At 40.3% G+C, this 22819-nt stretch overlaps 4 protein-coding genes across 5 annotated transcripts; 2 read left to right on the forward strand and 2 right to left on the reverse strand.

Moving 5' to 3' along the window:
• Positions 1-78: 78 nt before the first annotated feature.
• On the reverse strand, positions 79-4705 carry tinf2 (TERF1 interacting nuclear factor 2). Its single transcript, XM_022764092.1, has 10 exons — positions 4366-4705; positions 3921-4123; positions 3670-3774; positions 3079-3174; positions 2862-2972; positions 2637-2760; positions 1664-2540; positions 1007-1062; positions 833-912; positions 79-640 (listed from the first exon to the last, which is right to left on the reverse strand). Exons 1-10 carry the CDS (start codon positions 4391-4393, stop codon positions 521-523), a joined length of 1800 nt encoding a protein of 599 aa, XP_022619813.1. The 5' UTR covers positions 4394-4705; the 3' UTR covers positions 79-520.
• A 1251-nt stretch (positions 4706-5956) lies between these two features.
• cideb (cell death-inducing DFFA-like effector b) lies at positions 5957-8733 on the forward strand. Its single transcript, XM_022764171.1, has 5 exons — positions 5957-6032; positions 6687-6801; positions 7305-7463; positions 7577-7767; positions 7856-8733. The coding sequence occupies exons 1-5, from the start codon at positions 6007-6009 to the stop codon at positions 7995-7997; spliced, it is 633 nt and encodes a 210-aa protein (XP_022619892.1). The 5' UTR covers positions 5957-6006; the 3' UTR covers positions 7998-8733.
• Positions 8734-14152: 5419 nt separating this feature from the next.
• On the reverse strand, positions 14153-18699 carry gmpr2 (guanosine monophosphate reductase 2). Of its 2 annotated transcripts, none has more exons than XM_022764213.1 (10): positions 18646-18699; positions 18007-18157; positions 17569-17688; positions 17267-17350; positions 16996-17169; positions 16780-16861; positions 16335-16441; positions 15876-15918; positions 15619-15778; positions 14153-15464 (listed from the first exon to the last, which is right to left on the reverse strand). In XM_022764213.1, exons 2-10 carry the CDS (start codon positions 18091-18093, stop codon positions 15275-15277), a joined length of 1047 nt encoding a protein of 348 aa, XP_022619934.1. In that variant the 5' UTR covers positions 18094-18157; positions 18646-18699; the 3' UTR covers positions 14153-15274. The 2 variants fall into 2 exon arrangements, with proteins under 2 accessions (XP_022619934.1, XP_022619933.1); XM_022764212.1 differs by lacking the exon at positions 18646-18699 and adding an exon at positions 18578-18639.
• A 178-nt stretch (positions 18700-18877) lies between these two features.
• Positions 18878-22093, forward strand: LOC111235685 (NEDD8-like). The gene is made up of 4 exons (XM_022764214.1): positions 18878-19226; positions 19364-19411; positions 19526-19608; positions 20332-22093. The coding sequence occupies exons 1-4, from the start codon at positions 19209-19211 to the stop codon at positions 20456-20458; spliced, it is 276 nt and encodes a 91-aa protein (XP_022619935.1). The 5' UTR covers positions 18878-19208; the 3' UTR covers positions 20459-22093.
• Positions 22094-22819: the final 726 nt, after the last annotated feature.

Genomic DNA, 22819 nt, shown 5'->3' on the forward strand with positions numbered 1-22819 from the left:
GTCCTTGTGCCATTACCTGGATAGTTTACAAATGTGATCCAAGGGACACTTTAAAGTAGTTAATGAAATATAAAATAATGTACAAAGTGACAAAATATGATTGCAACACAAAAAACCTTTATTAATTGAACATTACAGTTCATAAATGTTTATAAAAAAGTACTAATTTGTAACATAATGTCTAATCTTTATTTACAAAAACTGTACAGTAACATTTTAAAGTAACAAAGTTTTCTTTGCATGATATTGTCAATAATCAGTGTCAGCACCATTTCAGGGCTTGTTTTCTATGATTACACAACTTGAAGTTGAAATTAGATGGATCAGCTGAATTCAGCTACAATCACAACATAATACAAGAGAAAGATAAAAAAAAAAAAGTCTGTCAGCCACAGTGGCTGGTGCATTTCAAATGATTTGTGTTATTTATTCAATGTACTGAAGCTGGTGGAGAAATCCAGCTTTTCCACAGTCCGAGTCATCTGGTATTGACAAAACGTGGCATTGAAAATCTATGTTATCATCTGCGTTTCCTGCCATCAGACAGCAAGTCCCGCCGTGCCATCCCAGGTTTCCAGAACTCCCTCAGAGTGGGAATGTATGTGCCGTGTTTGGTCTTGTAGTAGCGCTTTATGAACAGCTGGTGGAGACAGTCAGTTAAAAAACATGAGACTGAAATATTAGTGCAACTGTAACAGGAAAATTATTTATTGAACCAAAGACTTTTCAATAACTTGCTAGTTTTCTAAGGCTTAAAGTCCTTCGCGATACAATATGATATTTGTTTGAAATTGCCCTTGAAAACCCCGTTTTCTCATTTGAGCATACATACCCTGCCTTTGAAGTTCTTTGTCGCCTCATCCTCAGAATCAGCGACGTAGTCTTCAACATCTCCAGGACGGCCCAACATCTCTAAACATGAAAGTAAACAGTTTAAACCTGCAGGTGATTGTTCATAGTTTTTTTTTAAATTCTTGTGTTTAGTTTACATGATTTGTTAAATCACCTGCATTGCTCTGCAGTACGGGAGAGCTGCTTACACTCGGTAATACAGGATGATTTCTGGTAAATAGAAACAACATATTTAACCATTAAGTCATAGTTTCAATAGCTGGCAAATAGTGAATGTAAAAAGACAAGAAAATTATTCACTAAAATGCATTGATCTGCTTTAGCATGACTGTTTATAATGCAGGTCTAAAGACAACTTTCTCTTCATAGGACATGCATTTCTAGGGTAATTAATATAGGGTACATGCATATTTAAAAAACGAATGCTATCTCACAGAGAGACAGACAAAACAAACCAGAAATACTGAACTAAATCTGTTGTTTTTAGTGTTTTTCTAAAGACTGAAACACCTTCTGCGGTGCTAGAGCACTTTCTCCATTTATTTTATACAACTACATGTGTTGTATGTCCTACTATCCTCTTACAAGGTCAACTAAAAATGTCTGATTTTGAAATTTGAAATATCAGCAGACCAGAATATCTTTTTACATTCATAATTTAATCAAATTATTCTTTACAGGAACCCAAGACAGACGAAGAGAAGCTAGTTAACAAAATACAGCAGGAGGGGTTTTTAAGCTTGAGGCTGAACACACACTTGAATACACACTTGAAATAATACAAAGGCATACTTTGCACCATGTGTCTTACTCTTTATCATCCAAGCCAGAAATGTCCGAGTCAGGCTTTTGAAGTTGGATGCTCATGCTTTTATGCACTGGTGTTTTGACTGGTGACTTCCTCTGTTGAGTGTGCTGTCCCTTATATATGGATTTTCCTCCTCTACCACTGGTGTTGTCACTGGCAGAAGCCACTGACATTTTTTTGATAATAACTCTTGGTTGGCAGCTCAGACAAGACACAAAGATGGAGCAGAGGGACGGATCATTGGGCAGGTTGAGGGTTTTGACACCCACCTGGGTCAGACAGGTTGCCAGATCTGCTCTGTTAACCTCCTTGTTTCTTACGGTTTTGTCTTCTTCACCCTCATTTGTTCTCTGGTCACATCTACCATGACTGACCCTGCTTATGCTCTTTTTCCCAGATCTGGCCACGCCTAACACGTCTTCCTCCTCCTCCCCCTCCCCCTCCTCCTCAATTTCACTTTGTCTTTTGTCACATTGCTTGCGTTTCACTCCTCTGCTTCTTTTTGAGGCGTTCCCCTCCTCCTCCAGCTGTTCTTCCCCCGCTTTCACTCCGTGATCACTGGGTTTTTGTCTCTGTTTAACCACAGTGAAATTCAAGTTCTCTTTTGTTTCTGAGCTCTTCTTTGTTGCATCTTTTGAGCTGCCTGGCTCCTCACCTCTAAGTGCGCTTTTTCTGGCAGAGATCATGATTGGCACATCTTCATTAGATATTAGTCCGATAACAGGCGTAATAAATGGTGTTTTGTCTCTTGTCTGTGTGCCTCCAGACTGGTCCGCAGCAGACGTTTTGGCTCCTGTTGGTTGATTTGAAGGTACTCTTCCAGACGGTGGCAGAGAAAGTGAATCCAGGATGGAGTCTCCCATGTTTGGAGGGAGGGATGCTGTGAAAAGCAAACAACACAATGGATAATTAGAATTATTAGGAATCTGCACCAAAAGTCTCGCTGTCACAGTTGTTTTAGTTATCTCCTTCTAACCTGCTAATTCCAGGTGACCGAGACAGCTTTGATGTTGCAGCAAAATGTTGAGGAGCTGAGGCTGGGTGGCTGACCGTGCACACTCCTCCAGCACAGGTGGGGTATCACTGAGCCATGACACAGTCTATAAAGTATAGAAACTGTGTTAAAGCAGTACTGAAAAGAGCAATACATAAATTTGTTTATAACAAAACAAGGGAGGCCGATCTCAAACACAATCACTACCTGAGTTAAGTTGGGAACTGGAAGCAACTGATCCAGTCGAATCAAAAACTCCCACAGCAGCTTCTCAAGTTCCTCATCAAACTTTGGACCATAATCCACAGGAAACTCCACCTGTCAGAAGAAAGAATAAGAGTCGTTGGCCATTACATCCCTGCGTACATCACCTGAACAGAGACTAAAACGATTACAAGTGTGACTTTGGAGGAAAGGGTCTCACCTTGAAGAATTGTTCTCTCTCTTCTGGGTCTGTTAGCAGTGTGTGAATCAATGAATGGAAACTTTCGACTGTTCTCATGATTTTTACATCCTTCCTCTAGGAGACAAAAGGGCAAAAAATTACACTGTGTATCACACTCATATCAACATTTGCTTTAACATTATAATCAATCAGCCAATTCTTTTGGAATTCCTACAAATATTGAAACACTGTGTATAAGTGGTGAAGCAGAAAGATGATAGAGACATATTATTCACACTGTGACATTATAATGACATGATATTCTCTGGGACTGTGATTATTGTAAGATTATAATACATCTTGAATTGTATTATTTAATTTAAGTTCAGGTTTGTCATTTCCTGACCTTAGATGAATGTTTTGAGTGAATGGGTTTCAGTCTGATTCACCAAATGCATTACAACTGATTTTCATTACTTAGTCTGTAACTCTGTCCTCTACTTTAAGTATTTTATGAATGCACATTGTAATATTATCTGTATTAAGGTATACGGTCAAAAATAATGTGGTGTTTCATTCTGTAATAATCTCCCAACTCGTGTGAGATTCTGAGCATTAAATATAATTTACCACAGTAGCTGAGGACGATGAAGGGGCAGCTGGAGCTCGGATCCTCTTCAGGTGAGGCTCAATCACCTTCACATCAGGCTGTGTACAGCACAGCTCCAAGATCAGCTGAAAAGAAGGTGGAGGACAATGAATCACGCACTACATATACACACCAAGCCAGGAATATGATGCTGAAACATAGAGAGAGACAGACTGGTATCATGGGAGTCACACATTTTAAAGGCTGATTTCTCTTCTCCTGTAAGACTCACCCGTCCTCTCAGTCCCAGTGCCAGCTTGCCTTGGTGTCTCACGGTGAGCAGCCCAGGGACAGACTCACAGGCCGATGTCACAAACTCCTCCACAACCCCATACTGCATCACGTCCCTCTGCTTCAGCACTTTCCAGAGAGCTGCAGACACCAGACGCACAGGCGGGGCCAGGAGCTGAAGTGCAGCAAAAGGAAGGCTGACATCTGTGCAGGAGACAAAACACAGGTTACTGAGTCCATTCAATTAACTGAATCATGCAGGGTTAAAATATCCTGCTGGTCTCCGTGGATTGATGCTTTCAATGTCGCGCATCCCAACCCAACCCAACCCAACCCATGATGCTAATACAGCAGTCTGCCATCAGCTGTCAAACACATTGATTGATCTAACGTTACCCCGCTGTGTCATGCCCCAGTTTAAACATAGCTATTATCTTAACACTTACCAGGTTCCTGTGGTTTTCGTGTGGCCATTCCACTGAACCAGTCAAGAGCAGCAAAGCCAGGGACGTTCACTGACCAAAAGTTGACGTTAAGAAACGAACGTTAGCTTAGCAGCTTAAACAAACTGCTCCCGGACTAAGCTTCAACAGAACCGACAAGGAACCAACAGTCTACTCAGGGCAAAGTTGTTTATAAAATGCTGCCGGGGTGATGTTTTAACTCTGGTGCAGGCTGGTATATGACCACATCCCAGTTTCGCTATCGCTGTTGTTGTTTACCCGCTAGAAACAAAGCTAAAGAGGCTCCTACTGAAAGTTCTGCTTCTCATCCTCCCGCCTTCACGGGAATCATGTCAGTCGCTCAATTCTTCACCCTGGGTGTCCCGGATTGGCGGAGCTTCAGGGATTGTGACTTAAACACATCGGCTGAGAGGAGGAAACTCCGTCCACGCGTGCACTGCAATAATTTAAACAATCGTACCCAGTGTCACTATCCGGATATGGCGTGACGTGACTCGCCCGCTGTACGTCTCTTTTATTTATTTATTGTCATTTTTTAATCTATTTATTTGTTGTTTTTTAAATAAAAAAAACAAACAATAATTTAAATCTTTTTTGTTGAAATTTTATCATTTTTTTTGATATGTCTGATTGTTTGTAACATTTCCAATTCATATAAAGGGGAAAAAATGATTTGTTTATCTATTAACAAAAATTGTATAAAAAGAAAAGAAAATGTTTTAAGAAACAAGATGGGATGTTGTGAAGAATATGAGCAAATTTATGGAGCATGGGAATATAAAATATTTACCAATAATTATAAAATAAAAAACAAGAAACTAAGAAACATGTGAGTACCACTGTCAATAGGTGTCCATATTAGTTTATATTCCTACAATGGTCCTAAAATTGCTTTGAATATTATAAAAATAACATATTAAAGTTGTTTTAACATTTACATCGCTCATTACAAGGGCCTCAAAAGCCCCAGGTTTACCCCTTATCAATCTTTTTATTGTTTGATTCCTCATCATTAATTAGGAATTTGTACTTGAAGTAGTGTATCAACTGTGTCCCCTTCTTTGTGAAGGACCCTGTCAGGACCCCATCAGTTATATATATATATATATATATATATATATATATATATATGTCAGCCAATAAGTAGCCTAACAAGAAATTGCAGTGCCACAGTCATATGTCTGAAGTTACATCTGAAGGCATTTAGAAACAGAGCTCTGATAACTATATTTTTCAACTGTAAAATGTCCCAGTCACATACACTGTGGTCACAGTTTTTAAAAGAAAAAAAAAACAAATATAGGGGAAACTGTTTATCTATGTTACATGGTCATTTAAAAACATCACTATCAGAATTTTTTTAACTTTTAAATATCAGAATCAATATCAGCCTCAAAATCTAGTATCAGTCGGGCTATAGAGGTAATAAATCTGTTTTGTCAGATGAAGAAAATATCGTTCACATACACGCACACAGGCCAGATGAACTTTGTCCTGTGCTGTTCTGTATGTGAGTAATCACCAGGTTCATAGCAAAGTCCAGTTGCTGGATCAAACACAAGAACTACTGACCCCATACAACAGAGTAACGCCGTGAGGAGAGACAACCAGACAGTGAGAAGAATGGATACCACATCTTCATTTCTCAAGTAAGTAAAGCATTAGTTTTGGTTTGTTGATATTTTGTGGATTTGTTTCAACGTCCTGTAGCTTGATCACGAAAACAAACAATCACCAATTAATGTAGATTAGATATATTTGAAATAAGTAATTAACTCATTGATATAATATGTAATTCTAAGATATCTTATATTATGACATTTTGAAGTCTCATCCTGTTATAATGGTGAGAGAACAGATAACAGCGCTTTCAGTGAGATATGAAAAACAGGATTTGAAATATTTGCTGTTTTCACCTCAAAATAACAAGTAAAACAAAAGAAAAAAGAAGTGAAGTCTGATTGAATGTAGAAAAACCTTTGTACAGGAAAAAAACAAGAAGAGACAAGGGTTGAAAATTTGACCTTTTTCACATAAGACATCTAAATATGTCACAGAAAGAAAAGCAAAGGTGTAAATAATAAAATGAAAGATGGCTGAATTTAATTCAACTGCTTCAGTTTCAGAGTCCTGGTATTATTCATGCTGGCTCACTGTCACACTGTCATGAATTATTGAATAAAACAGAGCCATCAGAGCTTTTCCTGCTATGTCAAGTCAAAGTGTCTGCTGGGATTATGTCTATTAAATGGAACCCAACACATTATATAATTTAATTACCTGTCTGTGTTGTCTGTCCTCAGATCAGTAACCAAGCGCGTGTGGTCTGCACCACAGCGCCCTTTCAGAGTGTGTTGTAACAACAGGGAGACCAGGAAGGGAATCACAGCTGGGACCCTGGAGGAGCTGAAAGAAAGGGTGAGAGTGTAAAACAAAAGTAAGAAAAGATGAAAGAATGAAGCATCAAAACTTAAGTTACTTAACAAAGAAAAAAAATTCAACTAATAGTGTTTCATTAAGTTGATTGAAAGATAATGGTCTCAGGCCTGCTGGCAGGATGTAACATTATCTCAAGGCCCTGATAATGTCAAATAATTGATCATGTGAGTCAAGTCATGAGTCAAGGCTGCACTCGAGCTGGTGTACAGACATCTGCAGTGAAGCTAAGAGCCAGACTGAATAGTAATGCTGTATGCTAGGGTTAATAAAGACCATGAGTGCAACAGACTTCAAATTTCTAGTCAGTGTGATAGAGAATACATTTTAGTTTTTTACTCTCTGCATGTTAAGTTATTCAATGCTGTATGAGTGAAATTATAATAAAGAAAAGTGGATTTATTCCTGTTTAGGACAGCAAAGCTTATCTTATTTTTATCCAGAAGGCTTTGTGGGTGTGACACTGACTTTACTCTGTGCTGTAGGTATGCCAGGCGCTGCTGCTGTCCCTGTCTGCAGTGTCTGTGTGTCTGGTTTGTGAAGACGACGGTACAGAGGTAGACTCCGATGAGTTCCTCATGACGCTGACTGACAACACCATGCTCATGGCCCTGGAGCCCGGGCAGACATGGAGACCACAGCCGGTACGTTGGGTACTGATTTAGGGCTCCTCGGGGTTAGGACAGGCTGTCTATAATAATATTGATTATTGCATGCAATATTTAATATATGTGACCGTCGTTGCTGATCCTCCCAGGGTGCAGTCATGCTCAAATCCCAAGACCACAACAAGCCTCGGACCGGGAGAGACATAGCTCGTGTCACCTTTGACCTTTACAAGATCAGCCCAAAGGATTTGTTTGGCTCCCTGAGTGTGAAGGCCACATTTCAAGGCCTGTACTCGGTGAGCGCTGACTTCCAGTGTCTGGGGCCCAAAAAAGTCCTCAGGTAAGGCAAAGGGAAAGTGGTGAATCTCATTATAGAAAAGTGTCAGTAGAAAATGTTCTTGACAGTTTATCTCGGTCCTGTTTTTCAGGGAAGCCCTGCGCATGGCCTCCACTCTCCTTACGGCTGCTGGACACCTGCTCATCACATCCGCCTCCATGATCCGTCGCATTATTGAAGGTGCTGAGTTTTGGCAGCCACAGAGGACGGAGTACACAGCCAGCTGGAACTGACGGAGCCGAGAGAGACCTGGGTCTGATATCATAGTTGATTTAAGAACTGGTAGGTTTGTCTGAGATGTACTGAATTCATTCTTATCATTAAGCATCTCATTCAGTAGCCATTGTATTGTTTAACTGATCTGATGTTTACTTTCCTTAAGATGAGGATAAAAAAACATGAACATGTTAAAGCGATATCTGTAAATGTCAACAGTGATAATTTTATATAATGTGAGCATATGACTGCGCACCATTTTCTACCCTTTAATGTTTCGCCTGCACTTTAGGTTATGAACAGAATATATTAACAAATCTTTAGTGTCAAAGACTGTCTTTGGTGACAGCAGAGGGGGCTTAGTAATGATAGTGTCACAGCTATTAAAGTTATTTTTCTCTTTTTTGTGCAATATATTCTACATAATATCCTGGGATTGTACTATATCTTTGTTCATTTGGTGTGGATTATGATTGTCTTTCTATCACAGACAAACCACTCTAAAATTATGTGGTTATTGTTATTTTGATCTGAAACATCGTCTCCTTTGAAAAATGAAATATTCATGTACTGATATGACAAAAAAAGGTTGTTCATTTTGTAGTTTGTGAATGTTTTGATGTAACTAATCATAAGACGAGTCACGTTCGAACAACAAGCAATGAAAGCGCTTTACTTGAATGACAATAAAAACATCTGCACAGCATAAAGGGGACTTGTGGATGTAAAACTGCATCTGGATTGCAAATGAGTCACTTTTTGGAAATACTGTGCATGTATGTTAACGAACATGTTAAGTAATCAACAACAACTAACAGTAAGACAACACTAAATTCAAAATAAAAGAATAGGGAGGGAACTTAGCAAACTTTTAACAAACACTTGCGTGAAAAAAAAAGTTCAACTGCATGCCAAACAGCTTGACCCTAAATTACTAGTAATTCACAAATTGTAAAACATTTAATGGCTTCTGATGCATCTTTCCAAATGATAAGAGGTGATTCGTCTTCATTCCCTTTAGTGGGATATTAGGTGGAGAGGCTGTGGCATCGTTTCTACTGTAGAGGCACCTTCATACTTTCATCCTTGCCAGAGCTTTTGCTCACAGGCTTCTTCCTCCTGGTTCTCCTGCCCTCACTGGACTGTGCCTTTACCAGCGCATTCACATACTGCCAGTACCTGATGTTGGCCAGCGCCCGGCTGTGCTGCTCCCGATTCAACCAGGTGGGCTTCCCTTTCTTGACATAATAGCGCATGTCACCGAACCACTTAACCAACACGTACCGAGGGATGCCGATCAACATCGCCAGGCGGTCGTAGTCCTCGCTCTTTGGATACTGGCAGCGAGCGAAAGCAATCTTCATCATCCTCAACTGACTCTGCGACTTTGCGCTGCAGTGGACCGGACTGTGAAGGGTGCATGCGTCTATCACATGAGAGGCCTGCTGTGGGTTGAAGGTGGATGAACTGTCGACAACAGGACTAATGGTCAGGAGCTCCTTCAGTTTGCCAACATCAGTGACGAAAATGTTGTTTGTTAACTCTGCACTGACTTCTCTCTCTAGCCTAGTCTCCATTTCTGGTTTCCCCTCAAAACCGCTGTTTACAGTGGTCATACCGGTATAGCGGGTGGGAGGGGGAATGACATCAACTCTTTCCAGCACTTCTGTCTGCTTGTCACTCAGTGGAGGTACATTAAAGAGCAGAGGACTCACATCCAGGGGCTCATCAGGCACCACAAAGATCTTGTCAGCAGGCCACTCGTTGACAGACATCAATTTGTTTGCTTTTTCCTTCTTCGCTCTGGTGGGACGTGTTCTTTCTGACTGGATGGATTTTTGTGCCTCCCTCTCGACTTGATCACCTCTTTCTAAATCTCCAGCTCTCCCCACAATACCATCATTGCCTTGCTTCATCCTCTTCTTTCCCATTGTGTCGGGCACTGCCATCCTTTTCCGCCTTTTCTGAGTATTCCTTTTGTCTCCCTCAACTTTCGCCACTTTTATGTCTTTATTCATCAGTTGCTCCTGCACCATGTTTCTCTCCAATCGCTTATTAGCCCTAACACTTTCTCCCATCATCCTTCCCTCATTTGCACCCTGTTCCTCCCTGACCTTTCCTTCCTTCTTCCCGTCAGATGCTTTTACCTCTCTCCTTTTTTTCTTCTTCTCTCTTCTTTTCTCTTTTACCACTTCCCCCATCCCGTTTTGCAGATCTTGCTTTCTCAGAGCCTTTCCCTCACTTGACTTGAACTTCTTCTGAACCTGTCGAATGTCTTTATAGTCCCAGCTGATGCCATAGCGGAGTCTCTGTGCCATGAACCACACCTTCACTTGGTCTGGGTGCAGGGAGCAGCGCTGCGCCAGTGCAGCTGTCTGTTTCTGTGTCAGGTACGGGAACATGTCGAAGGCCTTGTCCAGCTCCGCTGCACCATCCAGCTGTACGTCAATCTGGTTTGAATGCACCCATATAAGCTTCTGACTCTCAGAGAGCAGGGGGAGACACACTGCACTGTTTTGGTTCATGTTGAAAGGCACAGGGGTGATGTTAATTTCTGTTGGAGTCTCTCCACAAGCGTCAGCCGTGTTTTGTCTGAGCCTTCCATCAGCTATATGCCTCATCTTCCTCATCTGTTGTAATTCCTCCTGTGAGGAGCAGACAAACAGAAATGGTTCATGCCAGAAACATCATACATTTTAGGGGAAATAAGTACGCCTATTCCCAAATTCTTTAAAAAACTATTGAAAGACAAAAATTGAAAGGTAAAGTGTAAACATTTCCATCTTGTTCTTAAATATCTCATGTATAGGTGCACCAAACCAACCTGCTAGGTATCTGTATTCAACTGTAATCAAAGCTGTATATCACTAAAACAGCAGACTATCATTTAAGCACAAGTTTTGTAAAATCGGAATTAACTGAAATTAATTGAAGCTCTCAGATAGTAAACGAAATTTTACATATAAAAGAGGTTAACTAGCTAGAAGGATAACGTACGTAAAAACTGCCTCATGTTGACTTATGTTAACTTAGACACTGAATACACAACGTTAGCACGGAAGGAACAAGTTTTTAATTAGCATTATTTTAGGGAGAAATTCATATCGACTTACCAGCTAACTCGCGCTAAAGTTCAACCTCACGTTGGTTCTTACCATTGACAAACATACAGCAACTTTAAATGATTATTTGATTGATTGACTGACTGACGTTGGCGCTAATGGTAAACACATCAGTTAGCTAACAGTGCACAGGACGGGTTAGCTTGGTCAGTAGCTGTTTCAACACACTGAATTTAGCAATTGTTTCTTAAACTATATTTATATTTTTATATGTAAGTATCAAGAAATTATAAAGAACTTCAGTTAATCAAAGACTTTTTACTACCTTCACATAAAAACCGCGCAATGGATCCAGTCACATTAACTCTGCTTAAATTGGAGTTTTTTTTTTGTTTTTTGTTGTTTGTTTTTTTTCTTGTCAGAAATGCAAAGTCAGTAATCTCATATTCAGGATTATTTTCAATATAATTCCATCCATATATAATACAATGAGTGTGTGACTGTTTTGGTTATCACTGTTATTTGGTTTCAAGTACATTGTGTAATAGAACATCTAAAAGCAAAACGGGGACCCTGGGACAAAATATTATTAAATGGTAATTTGGTCTCATTTGTGGCAGTTTAGATGTGAAAAAGTTTGAGAATCACTGATGAAACAGGTTCAAATTATCATGTGCTTTTTTATCTACATTTCATAGCTTGTCTGTCTTTTATTACAAGTCCTTATGTCTTTCAGACACGAACAGTCACACTAACATGCGTTCACCACTCCCATGGGTAATAATAATGTCCAATGTGTGAAATGAAACTTAACAGTACGTTATCGCAGCGCTTCAAAATCTTTGAGTCCACTCTGTGAATGCTTGACTTACTTACCAGAAAACGAAACTGTTGAGCAGTGCTGCTGTGGCCAAGTGTTCAGACAAAAGACTGAGAGATCAGAAACGGGTGAACAGCTGAATTTAGCCAAATCAGACTTCATTTTCAGTCAGACACAGTCAACCAAAGAGCAAGAATTAGGATCCTGTGGACTTTCTTCAACGCTTTTTCAAGTAAATTCAAATCAGGATTTCCTCTTTTTGAAAACATGTCTGACAATCAACAAAAGGACGTGCAACAAGTAATCCTCTGCGACATGTGTATAGAGGACAGGAAACCAGCACGGAAGACCTGCATGAAATGTGAGATCTCCATGTGTGTCCAGCACCTGCAGGCCCACCTGACCACACCTGTGTTACTACAAACTCATCCTCTGACTGAACCTATGGCTTTATGTGGCACCACTAAATGCCCCCAACATGGAAAACTCCTGGAGTACTACTGCTTGGATGACATGACCTGTGTTTGTGTTTCCTGTGCCATTGAAGACCAGCACCGCTTACACAATATGAAGACCTTCTCCACCGCCCACAAAGATCTCATGGAAAAGCTTGAAGGTGAGAAGAAGGCCTTACTGGTGAAAACTGATGACGAGAATGTGAGTCTGGAAAAGTGGGAGAAGAGTGAAAGAGAGAAGCTGGGTTGTTCTAGTGTGCGTCTTATTGAGGCTGTGACTAACCTGCGTGATATTTCACTGACCAGCATCCAAAGTTCAGTCTCTGCTCGTATGGTGGCCATCAAAACCAGCAAGAGCAGCATGCTAGCAGCGCAGAACGAGAAGGATACCTTCAGATTCCTGCAGATGTATTCACAGGTACACCAGGATGTGGAGAAGGCCAAGGCTGTGGATCTGAGAAAAGGGCTGGAGCCTGGCAACGATCGTGACAAACTAGTCCAGGAGATCAGACAGAATGGTGAAAAAATGGTGAAACAAGCAGGCCATTTCTGGGGAGCTCTGTTGACTCTGGTCGATCCAGAAAACCACCAGGAGCTCTTCACCACTGGTTCAGACCTGATCTTTGAGCCGCAGATGTTTGGCCCCAGCATTTCACTGTCTAAAGACAACAAGAAGGTTTTCTACAACAGTTGGATGGGGCAATGCGCTGCCACTCTCCTCATCCGTAGCACCCAATCGATTCCTAACTATCAGAGGTGGCTGGTCAGTCTTCCCAAAGAGTCTGATTGGATCATCGGTTTCTGTGACAAAAAGTCTGCACAGAACTTGAAGGGTGGACCTGTCTACGGTCTTTGCTGCAAAGATAACCAGCTCAGCTCTCTCACGACAGAGTATGATGATAATCATGATGCATCAACCAATTCAAAAGCTTTTGGGATGCAGACAAGTGAAAAGACCAAAACAGAGAAACAACACAGGGTTTCCACTGCATTAATCACACATCAGGGGGTAAATGGAGATGAGGCCGTACCACGACCTGAAATGGTGGAAGTGTTTTGGAGCTTTCTTTCTTCCTCCCTGTCGTTCTTCAGAAGAACCGGACAGCACCAGAGGGAAGAAATACTCACAATTAAGATGTGTCTTAACAAGTGGAACCTATCCCCCTTTGTTCAACTGGGACCAGAAAATGCCCAAAATAGCGGAGATTGGTCCAATCAGCAATGGAGGTGCCGCTGTGGGAACAGTCATCACTGGGATGTCAATAGATACAAGCAATCAATGTCCCAGCAATCTCAGAGGCCTAAATGTTCCTGTGGAGAAATTATTGGTGGCCGGTTCATCACAGAGGTGGTTTGTGAGCTTCTGTAATTGGTGGGACCTCACTGATCATTGCTAATCATTACACAAAGCTAAGAAATGCATGAGTATAAATCTTACTGATTAGTGTTAAGTTGATGTCTAATGAAAATATAGTGCTGTCAGTGCAAGTATCAGTAATAAGCCCATGAGTTAATTAGTTTGTTTGTAGTGTTGCTTGCTAATGTACACAACAATGTTATGTTTATACACACATATATATATATGTGTTATATTATGATTTAACTCTAATGCTTCAACTTTTTTCTGCCTGCCAGTTCAAGTTGTTTGTCTCCATCTACTGGTGGTGAACGCGTCATTGCTCTCAAATATACAGGCTCTTCCAGCGCTTTGGTCTTTAGTCAGAAATGCAACAAAGAAATCTGTGGCTCTTGTATCATATACACATTGTGAATGATCCAATCAATAATAAAGCCAGTAAAATTTTAAAATGTGGAATGTTTTTATTGACTGGATAAAAGGTTTAATTTTATGTTTTGCCAACATAAAAACATCATTTCCGCACCAATGTGACAATACAAAATGAAACAACATGGATCATGTAAGAACAGCTTGAAATGGATTTACTTCAGACCCGATGCTGTGTGAGGTGACACCATACCCAATACTTACGGTGCAAAACTTCCAAGGCTAATTCAAGGAATGACCACTTGCTTTAAAGGCTATGAATCATAAATTCAGTGGGCTCACACAAACATGTATGGTATGCATCAGGAGAAGCTAGAACCAGAGAACAGAAAAGTGGCACATTATAATGAATAACACTTCTGCTATGAATTTAGTCTTCAATTACTACATACTGCACGCGCCCTCATACTGTACTCGCATTCAGCGTCCACCGGTTCATATAGAAATTCTCCTAAATCTAATTCACCTGCTATTAAAAAAAATTTAATTATGCAAGATACATATGCAGCAGTAGGTGAAATAGTGTCAAAACATTTCCATGAGACAATAACAGAAACTAAATATTAGGCTCTCAAATCATTAAAGTGCAAAACATCACGAGTGAGGGAATGATTGCATTTTTAAAAACAGTTTAGTTTCCCAATTAGCCACAGCAATCACATACCTATTTAGGCTTTCTAAATAATTTGCTATAGTTTTATATGTGGGTGACAAAGACAGTATCTCAGCACAGAGCAGAGACATGTTGTAGATACTGTTTATAGACAGACACTTATGTGCATACATGTAAAAAGAACAACTAAGGACCTTGCATTGGAATGATGAGACAGCAGACACGCAGGGAGCTGAAGAGTTACTGCTGCAGTTTAGATCTTACTGTGTAGAGACACTGAGACCTGAAACACTCTGGGAATTGTAAGAAAAAATTAACATTCAGAGCGTAAAGCGACTCGGAGTCTGTGTGCTTAATATACTACAATTGCATTGAAATTACAACTTGAAGAAAATGTCTCCTCGTGTTAAAAATAAGGATAAAAAGGACAGTATTTAAGTATTAATATATACGTCTGTTCACTTGTGTGTACACATGGTTAATGCACAAACAGCTTGTAGGGAGTCAGACAGGCAGTGATGCAGACTTATCCTTCGATCTGAAGCAGGATCAGCACATTCAGCTGTCATTGCCAAAGACAGTGTTGAGCTGCTGGGTGACCCTGATGAAGGTGGTCCTGCGGCTCAGCTCCTTCAGCTTTGCTGCCCCAACATAGGTGCAGGTGGAGCGGACCCCGCCCAGGACGTCTCGTATTGTCACGTCCACCGGACCTTTGTAAGGAACTTCAACTGTCTTCCCCTCTGATGCTCTGGATGGAAATAAAAAAACAAACACAACATACAAGCATTATCCTCAGGAGACAGTGTTCATAACAATCATCAATGCACACTGTGTGTTTAGTGATCAGTACTGACAGGAAAACACCCATCAACATAGAAGAAAGACACTTCTGTGACTCTGACCTGTACTCAGCCACACCGCCTGCATGTTTCTTCATCGCTGTGTCGGAGCTCATTCCATAGAACAGCTTGTATTTCTTGCCGTTTTTCTCAATGATCTCGCCCCCACTCTCTGAGTGACCTGCCAGCATACCACCCAGCATCACGAAGTCTGCTCCAGCACCTGAGAGTCGCATTTAAAGAGCCAAACAAAGTTTTAACAGAAATAATTCTTGCTATGGCTGGAATTTGAGTTCAGCTTAAGAAAAACAACAACTAACCAAAAGCCTTTGAGACATCCCCTGGGCAAGTACATCCCCCATCCTGTGTGAGAGAGAAGAGAGGGGAAAAGACAAAACAAACATGTGATGAGAGTGACTATCATGCTGCATGTGTACAGTCTCTTATCTTAGCTTAAACACTGGACACAGTGGGAAACAGCTACAGCTGTAAGTTGTGTAAACTGTACAAAGAACAAAGTGTGAAAACGACAATTTGTTGTTTTACAGTTAACTATGTATCAGACTCTTTCTTGGTCTGTTGCAGTAATTTCCTGGCGTCTCCACGTGTTGCCATGGTGACAACAAGCCTCCAATAAGTTACTGCAACCAGCCAAGAAATAGTCCAGTCCAAAAAGCCCAGTTTTGAAAATGTCAAACTATTATTTTAACATAATTCTGCACAAGCAGAACTGTGTAGAACTTCTGATTATAGAATAACTATAGAAGAGAATCACTTACAGAGATGATGTGGCCGCCCAGTCCATGGGCTGCATCTGCACACTCAATCACAGCGCTAAGCTGGGGGTACCCCACCCCTGTCTTCTTGCGGGTGGTGCACACAGAGCCTGCAGAGGAAGACACAGGGGGGCAAAAGGATGACGCTTACGATTTCTAGTCTACAGTCCACTTATATAACAGTCTGAATTGACCTGATACCCATGTGTTACTCCAAGAAAGTTATTTTCAAATACAGCTCTGTAAATTGAATGTGTTCTTATATATGATGTGATGCACTCACAAGTTAATAATGTTAATGTGTCAATAGTCATGAACTTTTTGTGTTAAGAAAGTGACAGAATGAGATCTATTCAAAAGTTCAAGGTTAACAGCTTCTTGAGGTGATGAAGTGATGATGTTCTCTCTTGACATTGAAATGTGTTAGTAAGTGTTACGCTGTGATCACCTGGTCCGATGCCTACTTTGATGATGTCAGCGCCAGCCAGGATGAGCTCTTCCACCATCTCTCCAGTCACCACATTTCCTGCCTGAGCAAAATAAAAATGATAATAAAAAATGTTTTATTCATTACTTATCCAAGAATTGTTAACTAGTGAACATCCATTCCTTTTTACAACCCCACAAACTGCAGTTTAAAGTCATCGAACAGACATCTACAAACCATTATAGTGTGTGAGGGGAACTTCTGCCTGACGTCTTTGACAAAGTGGACAAAGTGTTCAGAGTAGCCGTTTGCCACGTCGACACAGATGTATTGCAGCTGTGGCACCGCCTCCACGATGGCTGAAATCCTCTCAAAGTCATTTTCACCGGTCCCTGTGCTGACTGCTAAACTCTGGGAGATAAACAGAGAAGAGAGAGAGAGAGCTGTGTCACCAACACCACCATTAATAAACTCTCTGAAATAAAAAGAGTACATAATAATTTAGTACCTGCAGGCATTCGGGATGCTTTGCTGCAAACTCCACCCAGTCATCAATAGAGTAATGTTTATGAATCGTGGTGAAGAGAGTGAACTAGTGGAGGAGACAAAGAACATTTATCAGCCTGCTGTGTAAAATTGTAGGCATTATAGTGTTGGCAGCTTACGTTAAATTTAGGTAGACTTATTTGTTTTGTCACTTTTGTCACTTTCCATTCCCACTAAACAAATAACTGACACTTCAACATCTGCTCTGTGAAGCACTTTGTGGAATAATAAGTGATTGATGTACACCCCACATGCATAGCCTACCTGGTGCAAGGCCAGGGCCATCTCAAAGGTCCCCACAGTGTCCATGTTAGCAGCGATGATGGGGATCCCTCTGTAGCTGCCTTTAGAGTTCCTGAAGGTGAAACTCCTCATCAGGTCCACCTGAAATAGAGAAGAAGAAAAACAAGACCTTAGTGTACTTGATAGTTTAATAGATTTGTTCAACTACTAAGGAAACCATTTATTCTCATCATGATTCACTAGGTGTTACTACAGTCACAGAACAGCAGCAGGAGTCTGTATTTTACAGATGCAGGTTTGTCACTCCTTTGAATTCTCTAACCAGCTGCTACAAGGTGAATAAGAGCTGACATTTTATTTTCTCTCTGAACTGTGATTACTCAAGGATGACTAAAGGTTCAGGAACTGGAATCATCTATATTTACATCAGACAGGTTTCATGTGGGGAAAAAAACCCACCTCACTCCGAGACTTGAGTGTGCTTCGCTTTGGACGGAGGAGCACATCCTTGAAGTCCAGCTTAATGTCATTCTCAATGCGAGGCATTTTGGAAACAGGAGATGGTGTGACAAACAATGTGAAATGAAGCAGTTTGTCCTGGAATATGACTCTGTAAAAATAAAAAAGGAGGGAGGTTAAAGGTCAGGGTGGTTGCTTTGTGCTGCATCTTTTGTCATTTTTGCACCTTCTCTAACTCCCCTTCATACAATCATACACACACACACACTCACTAAATGGCAATAACTACAAGCAAACGTGGTGTATGGTCTGAAAGCCCATTGAAAGCAAATATATTTTTCGCATTCAAAAGACAAGACAACAATAGCCAGAACAGTGGATACTACTCTGTTTAAGTGTAACAAGGCGATTTTAGCTAGCTTACACGCTGCTGGAAATGCTACTGCTAATGCTATTTACACTAAACCGACACAGATCAGAACAGCGTCGCTTCTTCAGCCCCCACGTCAAAATTCAAGGTTACACCAGCTGAAATATTCATAATTGAATCTACTTGCAAACTGGCCTTTACCTTAGCATAAGTTACCAGCTAGTCAAAGAATGGGTTATCTTATAGCTTTAGCAAAAGACAAGATTTACCTTTAAAAAAGTATGATTGATTTTTGTCTGTGCTGCGGCTTCCTTTCCTTTCCCACTGTTTACGCGGGAAGTTTTACGGGGGCGGACACCTACTGACGGCCGCCTTGTAGTTCTTTAAGGTCTCCATCGTGTGAGTAATACGTAGGCAAAAACTACAAATACGAGACTCGCTTTACGACACGTTGTGCTGATGCCGTAAGGATTATTTTTTAGGTATTTAGAAAAACATATTTCGGCTTGTTTTTGTTGGTACATTGCTCACGCTAATGCAAGATCATTTTAGGACAATTTCTTAGCTTTTTCGACGGTACATGAAGCTGATGCTAAGTCCGAAATCAACTAAAGCGGAACCGTCGACACACAGAAAAAAGGGGCGGTGGGAATCGCCGAGAAACACAGGAAACACCCATTGAATTTTTTGGAAGGGAATATCGAGTTTCTTCATAAAATACCGCATTAACATTATCTATCAACCCGCAGTTGGTCAAATCATAGATTCTGTTAACATATAATAACGCCACTGATCCCGCTTCAGTGAATTTTAGAAAAACAAGTCAACAAAGATGCTGATAAAAGTGAAGGTAAGGCATAGCAAGTATAACGATTAGCCCGGTTGAACAGTTAGCCAGTCATTTGAACAGTTGTTATTACTGAGTCACTGAGTTGTATCTGTTGTCATAAATTTCTTAACAATAACACAAACGTATCTTTATTACAGACGCTCACTGGCAAGGAGATAGAGATCGACATAGAGCCCACAGATAAGGTATATGATCATTTATTATTTCCTCTCTTTTGCTTTGTGCTGATAATAACATACGATGATCCATTGTCCAGTGTGTGTTGGAGCATTGAGTGTTTTGCATTCATTTCCATCCAGGTGGAGCGGATTAAAGAAAGGGTGGAGGAGAAAGAGGGGATTCCTCCCCAACAGCAGAGGTTGATCTACAGTGGAAAACAGATGTAAGATAAAGAAACCCTTTCTTAATTAAAGCATAAAGTTGGAGATATTCTGTATATTTTTCTTATTGTCAATAAGTTCTGTTAAAAGACCAAAAACCAACAATGAATTATCCCACTAACAAGTATTATCTCTGTTTGTGGTAATCAAAATAGTCCCAGATGAATGCACAGTTTATTTGTTAAAAACTACTAAACAGCTGTTTTGGAAATTATTGAGCCATTCTTAAGAGTGAAGCTATGTATTTATGTCCTGTTTTCAAGATTTACATCTTTGATAGGAACAAATGTGTTTGGCGTGAGTGCCACAGACATAGTAGGGAAGTGGGAAAGTATTTAACTTCGGTTCAACATTAACTTTATTGTGCCCTGGGGGGCAAATTTGCTGTGCAGCCAGTTGAAACAGAAAACACACAGACTTTAAGTATAAGATACATAAAACATAATAAAATACATGAAAGATACAATAAAATTGAAATTCTCCAGGGATTAATTGACAATAAGAAAATTAAAGTTGCATATCTTTATGTCTGTAAGAATGTTTTATATTTTATGCTAATTTATGTTTGTTTTTTGTTTTTTTTGGTGACACGGCTTCTGAAAGCTATGTGATTGTGACGTCCTGTCATTATCCATGCTGTCAATATGTAAAGTTCAGTTTTTCAAAAGAGGCATTTCTGCTGCCTGATGTCCTCTGCTCTGCATCCCTTTACTCTCTTTTCTTAGGAACGATGAGAAAACAGCTGCAGACTATAAAATCCAGGGAGGCTCTGTTCTCCATCTGGTACTCGCTTTGCGTGGAGGCCAGGTGCTCCACTCTCCCAGATGCCTCTACTCAAAGCCTGCATTGTAGCCATCACTACAAAACATGCCTTAGCTTTTGCAATGCCTACACTAAGAGGATACACTGAAGACACACAGCCACCAGTTGCGGAGCCACCTGGTGGCGCTGTAGGCAACACAGAGCCATTGGTAGAAAGAGTTAGATCAGGTTCTGTTTGTGGCAGCCTCTTCCTTTCAGCCAAGAATGTGTTGGCTTTGCAAACATTTCCCCCCACTGTTATGGCGAGACACTCCACATGTTAAAGCTAGGCTGGTGGAGATGGCAAAGTTATTTTCAAAATTAAACAAGTGTTGGTTATAGAATCACAACCCAGAAGTAATTTGGCTGCTATGGAAAATGTACATGGATTTTTCTGTTTATATCTAAAGCTCTGAAGCAGGAAAGGCCAAGTTTCCCAAAGCATTTAAGCAGAAATGTTATCTTTGTTCCACTAACCCACAGTGAAGTAGAGATAATGGTAGCTTTAGGGAAACTCATTTGGATTGCAGTCTTTGCCTTCAGAGTGTGACACAAACTAAGGTTTACTTGTTCTGCTTCATGCATGCTCTCTACAAATCGCCCCCACTCATGTAGTATAATTACTGAAGCTACTGCATCAACATATCAAAAGTTATTTTCTCTTGTGAAGCTCCCATGTAGCTCAGTTAGATTTGTGAAGGATGTGCAACAGTGTGTTTAAAAGTTTAGTTTTACACTTTAGGGAAATGCACATACTTGTTGTCAAACGCAAAAAATCCTTTCAGCACTTCTGAAGTTAACAGATAACCACGTTGTAATTTGTTCGTTTGATCTATACAAAAAACAAAGTTTAAAACTACCGTCAGATGCTTTAGGGAGGATTATATGCTGGACTGTTTCTTGGTTCTCGGCAGTTACCAGGCAACAAACGGTCTGCTGTGTAACCCGCCATGGAATTAATGTTTTAAACTTTTTATTTTTTCTTTTGTAAGGATTAAAGAAGCAGGATATAATGTGTTAACTAGTGAGCTTCAGAGGTGCTGATAGTTGAATTTTCTCACCATTGGAGCCAGACAATCTGTTTCCAATCTTTGTGATAACAAACGGCTCAGGTGCTAAGCTAACTGGCCGTAGCCTTAATGAAAGAAAATGAGAGTGGCATCGATCTCATCATCTAACATTAACTCTTCGCCAGAAAGTGAATAAGCATATTTCCCAAAATGTCAAACTGTTCCTATAAGGGAAAACAATAACTAAAGGACGTGTTTTATGTGCTTTGTGTGTCAGGAAAACCTCCTGCCACTTGAATCATTTACCACATTGTGTGCTTTACTCCTGCTTCATAAACAGACTGAGCATGTCCACTCAGTAGGATAATGTTTTATAACATTTCATGTGAATTTAATTTGTTAAGAGTAATTTGTTTTTGTGCCGATTGCATATTTTTACTGTTGCAAGAAGACAAGGGGCTTGCCGACTATGGTCCTGTCTGACAATGGCTTTAGTTTACATGGATATTGTTAGGTTTGTTTGTATGTTCAGAGAAGCAGTGTTAACTTTTGGGATTGCTGTGTATGCACCTATATGCTGCCCCCACACCCCACTTAAATTCACACAGTTGTGTGAAACTGGCCTATGCTGTGGATTAGTTTGTGAGGAGAATAAAAATTATGTTGATGCTAAAAATGCCTCACCTTTGTCTTTCTGTGTGGATTCATCTAAAATGTTTGATACAGCTGAACAAAAGAGGCATGAAAAGTCTTTTTCATTTATGTATATTTTTTATTCTTGCCACACACACACCACCAATATGTACATTTACATTTTTACACACAAAAATAGACACAAGTTTGAGAGATATCAGTGAAAATGGCTCTCAGTATGGTAGGTAGACTGCAAAAGGCAAACTTAAATTACACACAAAATGATTGAGAATGAACATCCTCACCAGGCGGTGTATTGTAATGCGATGATGTATTGCCAAGATAAGGATGACTTAGATCACCAACATAGGAAACTATATTTCCTCTGCTTTGAAGGCCTGTTTTGGTCTGAATTAAAGCAGGAGGTGGAGGTTGCAGCTCATAAGGGAACCTTGAGCAGCAAGGAAGTTAAGACATGAGTCAGAAATATCAGCACTGTTGAGCTTCCTTGAGATTTTAAGCGATGCATCGTACAGGATTTGACTGAACTTGTGATGCCATATGACGCAAAGTTGCAGCATTTGAATTCTGAGGTGGAAACATTTTCAGGCCTCATTTATGCACAGTAAGGGTCTTGATAAGGAATAAAAGTAAAAAAAAAAGTCTGTTAAAATGTCTTCTCATTATAGAAAGCACTGAATGTAAAAAGAATTTAATCAACTTATTTCAAATGATCGAACAGTGGGATAAAGATAAAGACACGGAGCAT

The sequence above is a fragment of the Seriola dumerili genome, unplaced genomic scaffold (assembly GCF_002260705.1).
Source record: "Seriola dumerili isolate Sdu_G_001 unplaced genomic scaffold, Sdu_1.0 BDQW01000531.1, whole genome shotgun sequence".
NCBI lineage: Eukaryota > Metazoa > Chordata > Actinopteri > Carangiformes > Carangidae > Seriola > Seriola dumerili.

Coding starts and splice junctions, on each gene's coding strand:
- LOC111235685 (XM_022764214.1), top strand. Junction 19,412..19,525: donor ACATAGAGCCCACAGATAAG/GTATATGATCAT, acceptor ATTTCCATCCAG/GTGGAGCGGATTAAAGAAAG. Junction 19,609..20,331: donor ATCTACAGTGGAAAACAGAT/GTAAGATAAAGA, acceptor CTCTTTTCTTAG/GAACGATGAGAAAACAGCTG.
- tinf2 (XM_022764092.1), bottom strand. CDS start 4,393: ATGGCCACACGAAAACCACAGGAACCTG. Junction 4,124..4,365: donor ACGAAAACCACAGGAACCTG/GTAAGTGTTAAG, acceptor TCTCCTGCACAG/ATGTCAGCCTTCCTTTTGCT. Junction 2,761..2,861: donor CAGTTCCCAACTTAACTCAG/GTAGTGATTGTG, acceptor TATACTTTATAG/ACTGTGTCATGGCTCAGTGA.
- gmpr2 (XM_022764212.1), bottom strand. Junction 17,170..17,266: donor AGCATCCCGAATGCCTGCAG/GTACTAAATTAT, acceptor TTTATCTCCCAG/AGTTTAGCAGTCAGCACAGG. Junction 16,442..16,779: donor CAAAGTAGGCATCGGACCAG/GTGATCACAGCG, acceptor CTTCCTCTGCAG/GCTCTGTGTGCACCACCCGC.
- cideb (XM_022764171.1), top strand. CDS start 6,007: ATGGATACCACATCTTCATTTCTCAA. Junction 6,033..6,686: donor ACCACATCTTCATTTCTCAA/GTAAGTAAAGCA, acceptor GTCTGTCCTCAG/ATCAGTAACCAAGCGCGTGT. Junction 7,768..7,855: donor GGGCCCAAAAAAGTCCTCAG/GTAAGGCAAAGG, acceptor CCTGTTTTTCAG/GGAAGCCCTGCGCATGGCCT.